Genomic DNA, 18891 nt, shown 5'->3' with positions numbered 1-18891 from the left:
AGAGAAAAAATAAGTTGTTAAACTGATAGCATTTTTTTTTTCAGAACCAATAAAAGTTTGTTTGGTGATATGCCTTTCTCTTATTAATGGTTAACTAATCTCTCTAGCTCAGTCTGCCTCAAATAACAGTTTGACGTCGCAAGAAGGAATATAAAGTTTATATCATTAGAAGAGGAAAAGGTGGTGAAAGCCAAAAAATATGCAAAAAAGATCCGGGATAAGTGTGGGCAGCAAGAGGATAAAGGATAAGGAGAGGTACCAAAGACACAAAAGAAACAAGTGAAGAAAGCAGTGGTCTAATTAAACATTAGAGTGAACTTCCACAAACATTATCACGGCCACGAGGACTCGAATATTACAGCAGACGTGCGCGCGCAAGGAAAAAAACTAAATGTATAAATATGTATATATATAATATAAAGAAAAAGTTGGGATTGATTAGAGGCCATCGCACTCCACCATTACTTTTCTACATCTATCATTTTCTTATTCTCTTAATCAGCCCATGGAATCGAACTGTCTGCGCAGATCTCCATTTTTTCACCCGCTAACGAACACCTGCCCACGTTGTGAAGGTAATCTTTGTTATGACATTTCTTTGCGCAAGAGCCGAATGAAATTCAATGGCTGAGACGGAAGTTATTATCAGCCTGACAACATCTGAGTCGACAGCTGCAGAAGTGTTGGGAGTCAGTGTTACGGATTACCACTTACAGATTACAGATATGCACGACTTTTCCCCATCTATAAATCTTGATAAGCTTCGCTTCGAAAAGGTTAGGGTCATTTTATTTGTCAAACGCTCACATGCATGAACAATTACAATGCGTGTGTGTGTGTACAAGTATGTACAATCTCATTCCACTACAGGTATGTAAATAGAATATTTCAGTTCTACTCTGCGTAAGCTACAAAATCGTATCATTCATCTGGGACTGTATTCTAAATCTTGTTCTGTTTGAACACGTGCCTTTGTAATTAGAAAAGTAAGTATTATGAAATAATCATGTGACCAGAAATGATACAATCGTGTAGGCTTGTAATAATTATCGATAAATTCTCTCTCTCTCCATAAAATCACGGACGCATACATGGTGGAAATAGTCCTACCAATTGTCCCTGATTTCCTTTAATCCCTCAGAAACATCTCCCATTTACGAAATCGAGTTTCACGTAAACGATTTTACGCTTCGTAAATTCGCATCACTCTCGAGGACAGTGTTAATGGAATAAGGATGCGTCTACGCTATAGGAAAACATGTCACAAACACACGTCAGTGAGTTATCTCACACATGTCATAGACAGGATGAATACAAGTCAGCGACTACTGCTTCATAAATGGGCATCCAGCATTTGCTAAAGATTCTTTTCCGCTTACGTCTGTTGACTTGTTTGCGATATGTATATATATGTATACGATAAGTATGTGGAGGCATCCAAAGGCGCCCTCGGAATTTAACTTGTACGAAAACCTCTCGAGTGCGGCGCCCGCATTCTAAGGACGCGACCATTATACACAAACATCATAACAAAGGTACTAGACATAAAAGAAAAACACCTCCTAACATACGATCGTAGGGCTTCTCTTCAAAGGATAATATGTAATGGGCAAAATTAAGGGGAAATGAAATGGTTGACTTTGATAGCAACATTCACTGATCTGCTACATGACTTGGGGTGATCATAGAAACTGAAATTTGACTCCCTGGTTCCAGAGAAAATTGCTTTCGGAAACATTAACTCGATCAACATATGCCACATTCATCTATCAGTATTTACTTGGAATGCAGCACATCAGCCATGGTCCCAATTACCTACTGGCATAAATCCATCCAATTATATACCAAATGTGTTCGGGCCGTGTCCTCGTGTAAACGCCCAAACTTCCAGTCTTACATAAGCGAGCACCCAGGTCCTACCCAGCGCAGCTAATCATCGACAGTCTTAAGATTTTAGGCACTTGTTCAAACTCGAAAGCCTTGAAAATGTTAGGTCAACATAATATATTAAAACATTTAGCCTTCCATGTTGATTTCCAAAAATACTTCGCTTTATTTATGGTGGTTATCATTTTCATGTTATTGAATTGTTTTCATTCAGGTGCTTTATTTTTCATTTTTAAATTTCAGTTTTCAAACTTTCAAATTGTTTGTATTCTATCATAATATAAAGTGTATATGTAATCATATTGTGTATATAGCACTGTACACAAAAAACGGGTTGTTCAGATTATTGTGTTTTTCAAGGCACGGGTCATTGCCACGTATTCAAGTACCGGTATCTCTTACACCTGCTCCGATAGATCTCTTTATTATCAGATTTTCATTTCATTTCTTGTCACAGTGATTGTTATAGTAATAACATTATTAATAGTCTCACGGTTGTACACCTAGTCAGTTACACAACTGAAAAGACCTTGAGTGAAATATAGTGGTAAGCTAAGTCATAACGTCGACTTTCTTTTTGCTCTGTATACTATAATGTTAATGCTTCAGGATGTGTGTTTGTAATGCATAAACAAACGGACAATGATCACGTACCTCCTTGACATATGCACTAGTTGACAGGGCAGCAGGCTTTGCTGTTGGTCTTTCACCTCGCACAAGTGAAGTCTGTATCGTGAATGATATTTCGTTCACGAAACTAATCATATTTTATGAAATGTGTAGTGTACCTCTTCACACATTCATTTCGATTATTACACAAGTGAAACTGGTAACGGGAAAAGTAAATGAATACAACAGGTTAGGGGTACTGGAATCGCAGCATTATATCGTCGAGAGAGAGAGAGTCCAACTCTCGGGATCGGGCCCTGGACCCTTTCAGTCATACCACTCACTTACTCGTCGAACCCTCTGAAGTCCCTTAATTCCTTGAGCTTAGCAGCAAGAAATAAGATGCCTGCATACCTTATGAACCACACAGCCTATTTTTCTTAGGAAATATACGTAGCATTTTTTTCTATAACTGTTTCCTGAATCTAGGTTGGAACAAATGACGCCTCTTCTGTTCTAAGGATATTCACAAATATTTACACACACACATATATGTATGTATGTGTGTGTATATATATATATATATATATATATATATATATATATGTGTGTGAGTGTGTGTGTGTCTGTATGTGTATAACATTTTGCAGTTTGATTATAGATTCGTTGATGTTATGGCTGCTGTCCTATCCATGTTTTTGAAGTTACATTCTTCAAGAGACGGTTGTCATTTATAAAGAAAATGTAGAGCTCAAAGTCATCATTCATATCACATTTTGCAAACCACAATTGTTACCGAGTGGACTAAGAATGGACAGAAAAAGCCTGTATTCTGAATTGGAACTGGAATATAAAATTTAGCCCAAAGGCCAATCGCCGCGGCCTGTGAGGTCATTCTGCGCCGAAAGTAATGTTCAAACAATTGTTAGGACAAGGTAGAAAGTAAGATGGAAGATAAAGATTGCCAGTTTTTTTTAAACCTAAGGGAACTGACAAGGAATTTTGGCCGTGTAGTCGAAAGGGGAAACTTTTTACAAATATAAAATTAATGTCACTGTTATTGTTTAGATGCTGGGAACACCGTAAACGATGGTCTTCAAATCTAAATAACACAGTTCAACCCTTATCCTGTAATGATATCCTACGACAAGTTTCGCATAGACGTGACCACAACGCATTAATCGATCATACAGAAAACGAATATGGATCTTCACGTATGTCTAAAAGTGACTTGAATTTTATTTTAGTGAGAGCTACTACTGTCACGTGTTCGTGCTGCTTTATTTAGGGATGTCACTTCAAAACGACAAATAAAACCAATATTATGTTAAGTCAGCATTCTCCAGGTCTTCATATGGTTTTTTGCGCGAGTATGTATAGTAGTTAGTTTTCTCGTCAATTTAATTAACTTAAAATTTCGTTACTGCATTTTGTTGCGTATTGGAATCCCCCAAAACGAGTTTAAATGAACACACTATTCTTCCGTTGTGTCTTTAACCATCCAAAGAACGTAACTGAGAGTCGATCCTTAGTTTTGCTCTTGGAATATTCCTATTCTGAAGCGACACCAGCTTTCTTAAGCATAATTAGAAATCTGGATATTTTTGTCACACACCAAGTAGAGAGGGAAAAGGGATTTCTGGGAACAGAACTTGATTTTTAACATTTTTTTCTTTACATTTGATTTACTCAGGATTTTCTGATTATCTTCCCTTCGCATCTTGTACGAAAGCACTTTCCTTCGTCTGTCTTACTTATAATGGTGTCATTGTTTCCTCAAGTTTACTCGGCATTTCAACATCGTTTTCCTTAAATACAAAACATCAGCTGCGTTTAACTTTGCGTTAATAGTGTTTGAAAAAAAGAAGTTTTTATCTACTTCATATAAATAGTGGCCTCTGTACCGTGGAGCATAATTTGCTATTGTAATCTGTAAATTAGTGATTAAAATACATGAGACGAGATCAGCTCGACCAATTAATTAATTTTCTTTTTGTATCTCTCCAACAGGTTCGATATATTTTCAAATCCGTTTACCTATGAAACATCATTAGTTGCTCTTGTTAATTTGGACTTGAAGCGCTTAAGGCCGTAGCTAAATGTGAATGTCTTACATCACCTTCGTCTTTTTAACCTTTGCATCCATAAGCAATGTGGCACAGTGCCTAATATTACGGAATGCAGATGATCCAAGTGACTGGTATGCGTGAGAGACGACAATCATTCTGTTCTGCCTTAGTTTTGATTAGAAATACCCGTCTCGTTAGAGGCAGTTCTCCCTTTATTATTTTTCATCATCGGTACACAGCTTTCGGGTCAGAATGAGGACGGTAAACAGTCTGTGTAAATCTGGCTTCTCCTCGAAGTGTAATTCCGAATGCAAATATAAATAAATTATGAAATAAAAGTCGATTCAGGTTGTCAGTCTTTGATAGTGAAATAATCAAGTGAGCGACGATAAGCGTTATGTCTTCAAGAATAATACCACAAACAAAATGAACTGGCTAAAAACTTTGCATAGGGTTTCTTTATGAACGTGGCATCACACTGCAAAAGAGGATATATTAATATATCCACTCCCCACAGGTAATAAAACTTATCGTAGAGTACATTTTGTAAGTACAACGGTCAACGCAATTTTCCTAAGTAAATTGCTGTATGAATCCAAGTTTATCAAATTTTACGAGGCCACCAATATACTACTATACATATAAAGCAGTTTTCATCTGAAATACATTTTCGTTAATATATAATACTATCCCACAACATCGTACCTACAGACCTTCCAGACAATATTTCATGGATTCCCAAGATAGACAGCATATAAAACAAAAACCAAAACAAAAATCTCAGCACCAGATCGGAGAATAAAATAGACTTTGTACATTACCCGAAATAACACGGAAATGTCAAAATCATTTGTTACGGAACAATATCATAATTCTGGGTAGAAACCACGATGAACGATCCACGAGCGAGATACCGAATATAAATCAAATAAATAATTTCCGATTCACTGTGCACATGACATTTCACTCACTCGGTATCTAACAACTATAAATAAAAGACAAAGTTACGTTTACTCTTAATGCGCTTACACATGATGAACATCATGCGCAAACGTGACTTGCCTACCGGCGCACATAACCTTTTAAAAGAAACGTACACTTGATGAAACATCTTAACGATTACACTGAAAACGTTTTCTTCTTATTTTGAGCCGTAGTCGAGGTCACCGCTTTTAATGAGCCTCCTCTGTGGTACTAAGCACATCTTACCCAATGCATTCTCGGTGTTACTTTGGCTTTTTTCTACGTGTCACCTACAGTGTGGTTAATTTAAAGTAGACGGCCGCACGAAGATATCGTTTAGTAATATAATTTGGTCCTCGAGGGGCTAGTATTAAACACGACATCCCAAGGAGCTTCCCCATGTTTAGTACTAGCACCTCGGAGTAGGTGACACATAGCAACAAGCCAATGCAGGTGAAACATATAAATTTCTCGAACATATTTGCAGTCTCTCATAAATCAGCTACACATATGCAGCGTATATATCAGTAATGAGGGAAAGTGATTCACATTTATAAACGGTTTCGGCAGATATCAATGACTCCCGGGAAACGAATTATGGAACCGGGGAAAATATATTCACTCGGGAGAACCAGAATGTTTGGTGGAAGCCCTGAGAGGTGGACCTTGAAGCTTTGTTTTCCACTGTGCAGCAGACAAGTAGAAAAATACTTCAGTTATGATACAAGCATGAAATTTGGCACAAATGCTCATTTTAACTCCCCTCTTTTGAGAAATCTGGGTACCCTTGCAAAATTTCAATATGGCCGCTATTTACTTTGATTTCTAACACTTTGTGTAAATCATTGTTGACATAAATACATCAGTCATTATCCAGATAATTTCTTCTTGGGTAGAAGAGTTAATTGAAGATATCACCAGAGCTCCTACTACTATATTTATCACTGTGATAAAGATGGCGTACAATATGGCCGTCACGAAACATTTTGCTTGATAACTACAACTGAAAGATATAAACATGAAATTTTTACCTATTCCTACATTTGTGAGGCCAGAGAATCTGTTTCTAGCATTTATGTTGGGCTAGTATTAATATTACACCTTGGAAATGGACCCCATAATGCTACTGAAAAGTATACAAACATAAGACTATAATGGAGAATAATAAAGTATCTTATCTATGTCTCATGTCTTTTTTTAAGCCTGAAATTAACGCAAGATTTTAAAGATGCACGGTGTCACCCTTTAGCAGACGAAATTCAGATTCAGATGTATTTGAAGCATCTTTTGCAACATTGTGATTACACATCACATTTGCAGCTACACAAAGCAGTGCATGTAACCCTGCGCTTGTAGCATTTGCACCTACCATGGCAACCAGACTTGCAGCCACATTTTGTAATCTGATCACAATTCTTTTCGATGGTGGAGATGGCTGTCCAGAAGACTTTCCAGTCTTTGCCAATCTTTTCCCAACCCCAGTCAGCTGGACTCTGTACTTCTGGCTGCAGCAGTATTCCCTGATATGCTGAGACTGGCTTTGGCACTGCACCACTTGGTGGTGTTGGGTTTTTGACTTGAAGGAAGCAGGGGGGATATTTGTGAAGGAATCGGGTAGGTAAAGGAAGCAGAGAGGATCTTTGTGAAGGAATCAGGTAGCAGAAGGAAGCAGGGAGGATATTTGTCCATGACTGCAGTGGCAAATAACCCCGTACTCAAGACATGTGGTGGACAGACTACACCCCCTTCCACTTACTTGGTGACAGTGGCATCTCCTAGTTGGCTTGATATCTCCAGCACCTTGTCATAGGAAATGCTCTTGCTATGATCAAGAGGCATTTCTACCAAGTTTGTCTTCCTGGTTTTGGTATAGATAGTCATGCCCATGAATACCGACCAGAAAAGGGAGTTTTGCTATCCTTTGAGCGTCGATGTACACTTGCTCCTTTCTTCTGTTTTAAAAAGCAGTTGTGCTGCAGGAGCCGAGCAATAACCAGGTCTGACTTTGATGAGTCAAACCTTAACTATGACTTTATGTCTGCTCCATGTTCGACCATACCAGTGAACTGGAGCAGAGTTTGAGGAATGCCAGCATTGATGCATCATTCACCAAAGGTGCCATAAAACCTGTGCTGATGATCCGCAATATGATTCCTCAGTATCTTTGCTGCTTTAGCAATCACAAGTGTATCTGAGTAGTCAGATGCCTGAGATAGGGTAAAGCTACATCTTTCTGCAAGGACAGTAGCACACTTCATCCTTTCTTGTTTTCTTCTAATTCAGGGATTTCTGCTAACAATTTGTCCTTTAATCGTATTGTATTTACAGTGGGTGAGGCAATGCCCAATTGTTCCAGGCGCTGCTGGTATAATTGGGATATGTCTGCAAGAGGAAATATGGCAAGACCATCCAAACTCAAGCTAGTTTCAATGATGTAATTAACCAACTCTGATAGAACCAGTGGATATACATCTGGTTCTTCACTGTGACATTGTTCTTTCTCAAGTTTTATAAGATAGGACCTCTCCCTATTGCAAAGGCCAGTGAGACGTACAAGATGGTATTTCAGCTCTTGTGCAATTGCATAACCTGCCCCTAGTTTTGCCAATAATTTACCATCATTAAGTGTGTGAGTGCACTCATGTAGTCACCTGTTGAGATTCAAGGTCATTACTTGTTGAAGATCTGATACTGGTGCCACATTTTCACAAAAAATGCATGGTTTTTTGTCATGACTCATTCAATGTTGTTTTGCATGCTTTTCCTGTGGTTCACTAGCTTCAACTGTAGATCTTTGCTTTCTTGCACAATCAAGTTTTACATTATTAAACATGACCCTACAGCTCTTGTTTTTTGCCCTGTTTTGTTGCAGAGTTGCCTCCATGCCACTGCCTTCATCCAGCCTTCCTGAGTCAAAGTTAAGCGGCATTTCACCAATCTCCTGGAACCATGGCACATTGGTTGAAATCATTATACACCCATCATGTTCAGGATTATGATGGACAGAGGTCAAGGGTGAAGTGAGACCTTCATTTTTCTTATCTTCCTGGCAAAGACAACATTTGCTCCAGTCGGTCTTCCTTTTGCCTGTGATTGAATTTACGCTTGCCATTATGAGCTCTTGGCTAAGGCCGAGGGGCAGTCCTTTTACCACCTTAATATGATATGCATATTGATGTGTGGGATACAGTTAGGTTCAGTCACCCTACACCTAGCCCGGTCATTCATACAGTGCCATTTAAATCCTGTGTGATCTGTACATGAACAAACCATGTAGAGCCCCACTTACCCTTGGCTCAGCTCTCCCACGCTGGCACCTCCTGTTAATTCAGGTGCGGCTGTCTAACTAGATCAACCAACTATTTATATACCTTCTATCAGTTCATTGATATGGGGCTATTTGACAGCTTTTGGGACAGTAAACTATACTAAAGCCAAGCAAGGTACAGAATAAGTAAAGCAAGATTAGCTGACACTGAACCTCATGCTGAGTTACACACCAGTGAAGTCACTCTAACTATATTGAATAGAAAGACATTTTCCCATTCCTGCTGAATCCTGAGAGGCGATTATTCAAGATTTCTGGCTGCCATAGGGGATGCCACTTTTCTTTTATATATGCTATATAAAATCTTTAACAGAAATATATTTTACTTCTGCTTGGTGACTGCCTAAAATGTGTATAACCAAAACAAATGCCTGAAAACATGACCAAAGGCACATTAGTACCCTGTTAAAACCTTGAATACCGGTTATCTTTTGGAATTTTCAAATAGTGCCCTATGGAGAACATATATACAAAATTTCATTTTTGTATCATTAACTGAAGTATTTTAGTGACAAAATGGTTTTATCTGCTGCACTGTCAGAGGAAAATTACAATATTTGTAAATTTTAAAGACGAAAATACCTATAATGACATACATATATAGATGCTTAACAAAGGTCATAGTTGGTTTAGGAAAAGCTCTTTGCATAGCAACATGTGCATCCGTCAACATATACAATATGATGAATACTTTGATCTCATTAAATGGTGTTCTGCAAGTACCACACTTTATGATGATGAAAGCACAAACTGGCCAATATTCTTCTTCCTGTAACGTTAGACTACATAAGATATGATAGATGGATAAAAAGGAATAAATTATAGTTTGTTTTCCAAGTTAACGAAGTCAAGCTTGTAAAAACGGAATGAATTATTCTCATTATAAAATACAATAACACACAAGCGAATTAAGATCGTGTTAGCAATATGAGGGTGGAGGGGCTTGACGTTTACAAGTCTGCATTTCACGAGAACAATACTTCTTTTTATGAGAAAATTAAAGCCTGTAAAATCAAACCCTGGGACGAAGACGTGTTCAGAGACCGGTCGTTTCGACATGTCATGAGTAAATGATTACAAAAGAGGAGTCAACGGACAATTCGTGGAAGGGGTTTCATGACTAACGTCAGAGAGAAAACACTCACTTCCCACAAGAACACCTGTACTCGTTTATAAGAATAGCTGATAACAGGACGTAAAAGCTGACTGTAACTCTGCAATAAAATCATTTCGTTTATGCCTTTTCACTTGCTCGCATAGATTCGATAACCTGTACCTGAATATCGAGAAATAAATTTCTATCGCCAGAAATAAATTCCTCTGATTCTGCCATCACGGAAGCAGAGGAATTTATTTCTGGTGATAGAAATTCATTTCTCGATATAATTTGGTTCAAAACCCACAATAAACTGTAGGTCCTGTCGCTAGGTGACCATTTGGTTCCTAGCCACGTAAAACTATCTAATCCTTCGCGCCAGCCCTGGGAAAGCTGTTAATCAGTTCAGTGGTCTGGCAAAACTTAGATAAACTTAACTTAGCTAGGAGCCGAAGGGACGCTGCCTAACCGTGTTTAGTAATGACTGCAGTGCACCAGATGAGGGACACTGGTGGTTCTGTCCCCTTATGGGAAAGTAGATGTGTCTTAAATGAATACAGTGAAATGGAAACACTAGAGAAGGGTAATACCTGATGACCATATGATCGGCATCGGGAGTGAATAAGGAAAATGAAAAAGACAAAAACACAACGGGAAAATGACAAAATATGCTCTGATAACAAATGTAAGTAGAGAAACTGATGATGAGCGGAGGTCCCATTGAATACAGACAAGCCACTGAATCTGCTACGTTTGTGGCACAGTAGATGGTAGAGATTATAATTACAATTTGAAGTCTGTATCTAGCTGCATCACAAGCCCAGTAATAATGGCAGCATCAATGGTATATAGACTGACGAAAGATTACAGTCTTATGAAAATCTTTTTAGATAAAAGCAGCATAGGACAATGGGCTTACGCTGTCTGTCCTAGCCACGGAAAAAATACCTAATCCATCTGGCCAGCCCCTTGGAGAGCTGTTAATCAGCTCAGTGATCTGGTAAAACTAAGATATACTTAACTTTTTTTTTTTTTTTTTTTAACCCTGAACAACGATAAAATAACTTAGAAATTCGAGAGAAGTACGAGGTTGCTTTACTTTAGCTCTTCTGGTAATATGCGATCTTTTTCCTTTTTTACTTAACCACTCGGTGTTTGCTCGGTGTTTTTACTTAACCACTCGGTGTTTGTCATCATCACTGTCACTGGCCACTATGTCGACTTCCGATGTAAATGGAGCGGCTCACGGTCGCATTCTTAAAGTTGAACAAAGATAAATAATAATAATCATATTCGACAACGAGCAAAAAAAAAAAAAAATTCTCCTCGGTAAGATCTGGCTACATGTTTACAGAACTGGCGGCGTGAGGTTCAGCTGATGAAACCTAACAGCATAATATGGTACTGAGCAAATTAAAATTTCGAGGCACTCTGTTTCTTTGGTCATTGTTTTCTTAAATAGATATCAGTCAATTCAAATCTTCTGCGTGTTTTCCGGCACAATTTCGCTTATATTGAGCACTTGAAACTGCAGATTTCATCCTCACTGGACAAAACACAAGATAACTCTTGTGGCAACGTACCCAGCCAGAATAGTTGCGAACTTGCGACCAGGACCCACTGAGAGTTACCGGTCATTGTAATGTCTCGAAGCGCTTCCCTGGATCTCACTTCATTAACTACGTAATAACCGGTCTATATTTTGTAAATATGATTTCGTATTTGGTGGGTATTTTTTACTTAGGCTGATTCAGATTGCCAGAATAATGTTTTTATTTGGATTTTCTGTAGAGGCCGTCCTTATTTCTCAAGGAATTGTCGTCCGTGGTTAAACCTGCTCGAATAAGTATGATTTTAGAAGTAAACATATGACTCGAATGGAACTCCGAAGGATTATCGGACGCTACGAAGCTATTCCTTCAGTAAAAAGCGAGCGAGAGACTAGTTAGGCCTACAAGCAAAACTAAATCCCTGTATTTTGGAAACTGATTAAGGTAGGAACGGCAATGACTTCACCTCCTGGAGAAATATGCTAACACCTGTATTGATGAAAATGAAATGAGATACAAAATTAAAATGTTATTATGAGGGCAAATGGCACTAACGAATTCTTCAGTCATGTTGGCAGCTGTGTTTTTGAAAAGTGGCAAAGTAATTTTAATATTAATGAAGATAATTAAGAAGCAAATCATTTGGACATTTGCAAAAATAGAGGTGTGCCCCAAATCTCACAAAATACGCGGAAAGAAGGTTAAAGGGTTGTGACAGTACCCTTTCTCAGGGTAATTTAAGGTGGGCATCAGTCACTGCCTTTTTTTATTACAGTTATTGTAAACAAAGCAATGCTTAACATGTGTCTATCCAGCCATCAGCTGACATTTCATCACAGCGCCACATCGTAAAAATGGCTACGCTAACGACCCGGGAAATTACCGTCCGTCCTGCATCAATATTACAGCAAATATACAATAAAATCAGTGAAGCGTAGTTTACATATCTTCAGTTCGTGAAAGAAAATCTCGTATCAGTTGTATCCATTTGTACAGCAGCTTACTAGTGTATATTGCCTTCATACGAATCATACCTGGTGTTTGAATAATCACAGGAAGCTGGGATTCAACGTATTTAATCTTTAGTGAATATGTGCACAGACAAAAGCCACTTGTGAGGTGGTTTTCACACACTAAAAATAATCATATGCTTGATAGCCAACTAAAATAATTCGAACAGAAATAGGAAAGGGAAGAAGTGATGTTTCTCATTTCTTAAACAGCGCAGTATCCTCGTCACGATATAGCAATTTCGTGATCCTCGTCATCGAGTGGAGTTTTTTTAGATCAGAGGTGTCACCGGAAACTGTCATACTGGAATTGACCATGAAATTTACAAATTACGGTGGGGAAAAAGTACCAGTCAGAAATATCTGCGAAATTGTAGAGACTTTCGACTACGTCGATCATCATAGACTTTTAGATGAAATAGTAATTCTTGATTTCATTAGCATTTATCTAACCATACTGAATCTGCTTAGGTGAGAGAAAAAGGCTGTTTAAAAAACCCATATTCCACGGCGTCCCTCAAGTCTTTCCTTGAACCCAAAAATTTTCTTATTTTCGTAAAAGACCTCATAACAATAGCTAATTATTCCATTCCTGTTGTTGAACTCTAACATCTGCTGGGAATTCCATACATGCTTGGCAGATTCAAGTTTTGTGTGACAATATTCAGATGAACCTGGAATTCCAATTCATGGAGAATAAGTCTGGCTTAATATCCACACGTTTTTGAAAGTGTGAACTCTACAATTCACTCAATCCCTCAGTCCTCCATCACACCATTCCCTCGAGGAATTTAGAAGTCTCTGCCTCTCTCAGTATTTATAGCATCATTCAACTTGCATCTCTTTTAAAGGGTTTGTTATTTGCAAAGAAGGGAATGCAGTACCCCACTTTTCAATCGGCGTTCAGGCTTGATTCTGGTAGCCATGCCTGATCTCCCCTTGAAAATGCAGGTTCTTTGAATTAATAAGAACAGAATAAGAATCAATAACACTTTTATTGTAAGAGTACGAAAGTCACAAACAAACAAAAATCGAATTCAACAAAGATAGAAATGCCAAATAAACTAGAATGAAAACCAGACACATCCACCGGGTTTGTTTGTCTGGAAAGAAAGCAACTGATCTGAGTCTTGTTCTCTCCCAGTTCAGGAGGACAGGTTTTGGTGTTTCATTCTAAATGTTGTTTGATCCTCCTGGGCATCTGAAACTGACAGAGATGCTTAAAAAGTGTGGTGAATCGCCCGGAGGCCGCCTATATCGGTTTAATTCAGCGGATTTCGAATCTGGATGGTTCCTCTCGCTGCTAAGAGTAATCTGAGGTGCTCCAGAGCGAGATGAAGCTCCTTCACAGGAGGCACGGTGTACTTGGTGACGGAGTCTGCGTACGATAGAAATGATTTGATGGCTTCTTCTCTGTTGGATTGCTCCAGGTGCATCTTTCCCAACAGGTAAGCTGGAAATGATAAATGATATGGTTAATGGCTCTCTCTCTCTCTCTCTCTCTCTCTCTCTCTCTCTCTCTCTCTCTCTCTCTCATATACATAAAAAAGTTAAGTAGATCTTAGTTTTACCAGGGCTGGCCCGAAGGATTAGATATTTTAATCGGTGGCTAGGAACCAATTGGTTACTTAGGAACGGGACCTACAGCTTATTGTGGGACGGATCACATCGAGAAATAAATTTCTTTCACCGGAAATAACATACATACACGCATACATATCAATTCACACACGTTAAGCTACGAATGTTGTTCAGTATCAAATTCACTCACTCCTCGGAATAGACACCGAAGGGGAATTGATTTGATCAGTGATACGCGATCCGTCACGCGGTGATAATCCTATGGTCAAGGTATATAGAATAATCTTGCCTATGGTAGGTCTCTGAAAGTCATCGTTCCCCATCCAGTCCATTCCATGGTTCCAGGCCACTTGGTGCGGATTGCTTATCACTTGCTATTATTCCCCTTCGGTGTTTACTCCGAGGGTTGAGTGAATTTGATATTATACGACATTTGGAGCTTGTCTGTGAATATAAAACATGTCGCGGTGTACATAAAAAAAAACACACATATATTGTAATAGAACTATATATGAAATCTTATAAAATGACACCAGATAAGATTTTTTCCTTCATAAACCTAAAGTTTTTTAATCATGTGTACTGAAATTGTAATTTGAGGATTTAAAATTGTTTTTTATAGACTTACATCCAGAGTCTAGTTTGCTGACAAAGTCATGAGATTTGAGTGAATATCTTGCTCAGTTACCAGTCTTTATTTGTTATCAGTATTAGTTACCTGAGTTAACTGAGGCAATTGAGAATTTTTAAAGCTACGCCTTGTATAATTATTTTGAAAAAAATCATGAAATAAATTAGACAAAAGTCTCATTATCAATATCTCGTTGATTTAGGACTTTTATAAGAGAGGACTGATACTCTATGGTGGTAGAATGCTTTAGTACAATATTAAGGCCTAATAATAATTGCCAGGCACCATTGCATGAATGAACATAACTAAATTTCCATGAAGTTTATCCATAAGAGTAATGTTTATTCTACAAAAGCAGAAGTCTTAAGAAGCCAAAACCGTCCAGGGAAAGGATTCCGTCATACTGGAACTAAACTTTTAATGTCTCAAATCGTGAATAACCCAAAAAAATCCCTCCCTCCATTACTGTACTTACATTCCTCCGCTTTGGAGATGATGTTCAGCATATCCTTGACATTGACCTGCGTGTTGCACCCGGGGCACTTGAACTGGGTTTTGGAAGGGTCGGTGATGCCGAATCCCGCTGAACAAGTCTGGCACCGGAATTTGCGCTTTAAGGCCATTTTCTGATAGATTGGCCAGTCGCTTTTGCAGGCCTCGCATTCACACCTGTTTCGGGGAAAGTTAAAAGCAGCTGTCAAGGAATTCCTTTGGTCTATCAAGACTGAAGAGGCAACTAATCAAGAGGCTGGAGAAGCTTTTTTTTTCCTCCTCAAGAAAATATCCCTACATACAATCGTGGACTTTCTTCGGCCTTTCTGATATCACAAGAGAGCAAAGATATTTATTAAAAGCATCGTTACAGATATTCGTTAAGAGCAAGAATACGCCAGCCTAACCAAGGTTGCATTTTAAGGTGGAATTGGCTTAATAGACTAGAAACAAAGGTGGAAGCGTCAAGAACCCCATCTGCTCCTGAAGAGGAAAAGGGAAATAAATAGAGGTCCATTTTCTCTTAAATTCTTCTCTTCCCTGCCCGTAATCCCTTCTTATTTTACCTCAAAGGAATGGACGGCTTTTTTCTTTTTCTTTTTCCTTTTCGTCTGACGCTGGCAGAGCTCTTCTCTGTTTTATTTTATCCTCTTGTAAATTTACAAGCAAAATTGTATCAATTTTTTTCTTTTTTTTAACAAAAGCCGTTTGTCGAACACACCGCCCCCAATCTCTCTCTCTCTCTCTCTCTCTCTCTCTCTCTCTCTCTCTCTCTCTCTCTCTCTCTCTTTGTACGTTTCGTCTCTGTGAGACAGTTTTTGTCCTCCCTTAAACTGAAAGAATTGTTCATAACACAGGACGCGAAATAGCAAAAACAGAAATTTTCCAAATGCAAGAGAAAATCACGTAGAGAAATGATAGTATGAAAAATTCATGATCTATTTATATTATGCATTACATTTTCTGTAGCAGAGAAAAGTTTTAAGGAAAGCTTTTCGCATTTAAGATTTTTTGCGGAATGAAAACTTAATGTCATGTTTTGCATTTGGTGGAGATATTAATTTACGTTAGCCACAATCGTTGCTATGAGATAGAAACATTTATGATGTTAATACAAGTCATGACCACAGTTCACAACAGAAATCTTGGCAATTGTCCATCAGAGCGGTTCCCAGCTTACCTAAGATCTAAAGTAACTCCTTACTATAAGTCATGTTTAAGCTGATTTACTCTTGTTGCGCTTGCGTGTGACTAAATTATCGTACTACTGTACGCCCAAAGAAGTACTACATGTTTCGTATAAAGAGGCTTCGAGAAGACTTTCGGCCAAAGGAAAAACACTTTTAAAATGTAAATAAGGAAAAAGGGTTAAGTAATATCTTCTGACATTAAACTGGAATTAATGACGGTGTACAGGAATTGGATCCGACAACATCAGCTGCTGAAAATTATTTTGACGTAACATCCGGACATTGATGACGTCACTTCATAACACTAAGGGCGGCGGAAGTTTGTCAGGGCTGTGATGTTCCAAAAATATATTCAAAGGAGACACTGCAAGTGTTTTTCGAGAGTCTAAAGAGATGCTACAGCCTCTACACTACTTACTCCCTTTTGTACACTCGACCGAGAAAATTCCCATGAATTAAGATAACTTCAAAAACATTATATTTATTCTGTACACCATTATCAGTAACCTGCGCGAATCTGGTCTGCTTGTGCCTTGGACGCTGAGACAACAAAACCTTCCCTCTTCCCAAAATATTGACTCAATCTCAACTGATATGAGGACAAGCTAGGATAAACAAACGACAGAGAACATTCAGTAAACATTAATTTGAAATGTATCTGTTGGTTCCGTTTCCTTTTCTATGCTAGTGTACCTCCGTATGTACTGTCTACCAACGAAGAATTGTCGTAGTTTCTTAATTCATTGTTCGTTATGGAAATATTGCCATATGCAGGTGCCAGATTATTTACTTAACAATAAATAACATTTCCTTTCAAAGGTGCTATACTTGAAATAAATTATATTAGAATTGAGTAGACTTATTCAACGTATTAAAGATAATTATTTTGCAAAGTAAGGAAAATATATACCGATGGGTCCACGATTTCTAATTCTATTCTCAACTAGCTTCGTGACAGCATACCGAAGATTTTGAAGTTTGCTTTGCTGCCGCTCGAGTCTTGACTAGACGTATCGTACTGCACTGGGGTGTTGTCATTTCGTCTCCTACAGCCGATAAATAATACATCAAGGCATTAACATTCCTTGAAAACGATGTTTAATTAATCTAATTTTGTCCTTTGATCAATAAAATAATTTGCATGACACATTTAGTGGGCCTAAATTGGACTTCTGATTTTCACACATGATTAGCCTAGGTAGCCTATATTTTCAGCAGTATACTCTCTCGGATACGTAATATAAATTAATATTTAAATCGAATATATATATACAATATATATATATATATATATATATATATATATATATATATATATATATATATATATATATATATTATATATAAATATATATATAATTAATCTGCTTTATTTGATTATTCCCGTTATTCTTGTTTTATTAGCCATGTTCGCCTTTCTTCTTATCCTTTTCATAATTGCTTAACATAATTAACTCAGACCTAGCTATTCAAAGTCAAAACGAAATCATAAAAAAAATCAAACGAATATAATTCAGTCTGATTTTTTATTGAATTCCTTGCATATCATCCTGTTTCATTTGGACATGTTGGAAAGCTGTGGGAGTCAAAACTGACGAGTACATTAAGAAAGGCTTACTTTCTTTAAAGCTTTCTTAGGTTGATCTTTCTGTAGCTATTCATTTCTTCTAAATAGAAATTAATTCAAATTATTCACATGTATACCGAGACCTACTACCATAAGCATATTATAAGTAGCTGCAAGGATAAGAAACATGAAAGGTGACGTTCTCGTTTAAGTCTATTTCATATGTTTTATTTTTTTTTTTTTTCAGGTTGTAACACGAGTGTATGCACATATTTTGGGGAATGAAAGATGAAGTTTCTTTGAACAGAAAATATTTTATAAAAATGCATTTTAAGGCGTCCGTTGTCGGTGCGGGCAATTTTAAAATAACTGTTATCATTAGTGATGCTTTCACGCGATGGAGTTTGTAGCGAGAAGTCGGATCGAGTCGCCTGAGATGTAGAAGAGAGCGGAGGTGGCGTATAAAAGTGATGGAGGGATTAAGCCGATGTTAATAAAGTATCTCCAAGTAAAATGTATTCTTTAGGTTTTGAAGAAAAAAATGCATGCATCATTGAAACTGTTTCCCTCCCTATCCGTGGTATTCACTGGCCACTGATGAAAAACAAAACAAAAAGAGTAAGCCTAACTGAATCTCTCACCCATCAAAGATAAGTTTGCTTATTCATTAGACTTATTCATTAGACAACTATCAAAGATTTCAAGTGTAGATTTCAAAATCTCTTCCTCTCCATTTAAAGTATTCATCAAACACCAGTCATAAGCATAGCGCTAGTCATGATTCCTGGTTCAGCAATGTCATGATGAGGCACTAGAATTCAAAATTCACACTACTGTATTGTCTTGCTCTCTTGTGGTGCTTCGAGGTGTTCCACCTCTGGGCCCATGTTCTAAATTTTGCCGTTCTTTAAACAATTT

General features: G+C 37.8%; 1 protein-coding gene across 1 annotated transcript in view; it reads right to left on the bottom strand.

Moving 5' to 3' along the window:
* Nucleotides 1-13488: 13488 nt before the first annotated feature.
* The window catches only part of LOC135221956 (SET and MYND domain-containing protein 4-like), a 25132-nt gene continuing 19729 nt past the window's right edge, over nucleotides 13489-18891 (bottom strand). The window contains exons 13-14 of the mRNA XM_064260003.1: nucleotides 15200-15393; nucleotides 13489-13965 (exon numbers count right to left, since the gene is read on the bottom strand). Of these exons, the coding sequence (XP_064116073.1) occupies nucleotides 13775-13965; nucleotides 15200-15393 (385 nt within the window). The 3' untranslated portion in view covers nucleotides 13489-13774. The remainder of the gene's footprint in view (nucleotides 13966-15199; nucleotides 15394-18891) is intronic.

The sequence above is a fragment of the Macrobrachium nipponense genome, chromosome 3, assembly GCF_015104395.2.
Source record: "Macrobrachium nipponense isolate FS-2020 chromosome 3, ASM1510439v2, whole genome shotgun sequence".
In the NCBI taxonomy this organism is placed as follows: domain Eukaryota; kingdom Metazoa; phylum Arthropoda; class Malacostraca; order Decapoda; family Palaemonidae; genus Macrobrachium; species Macrobrachium nipponense.
Note: the sequence above shows the minus strand (reverse complement) of the source record. Positions and strands in the feature narration are given on the sequence as shown.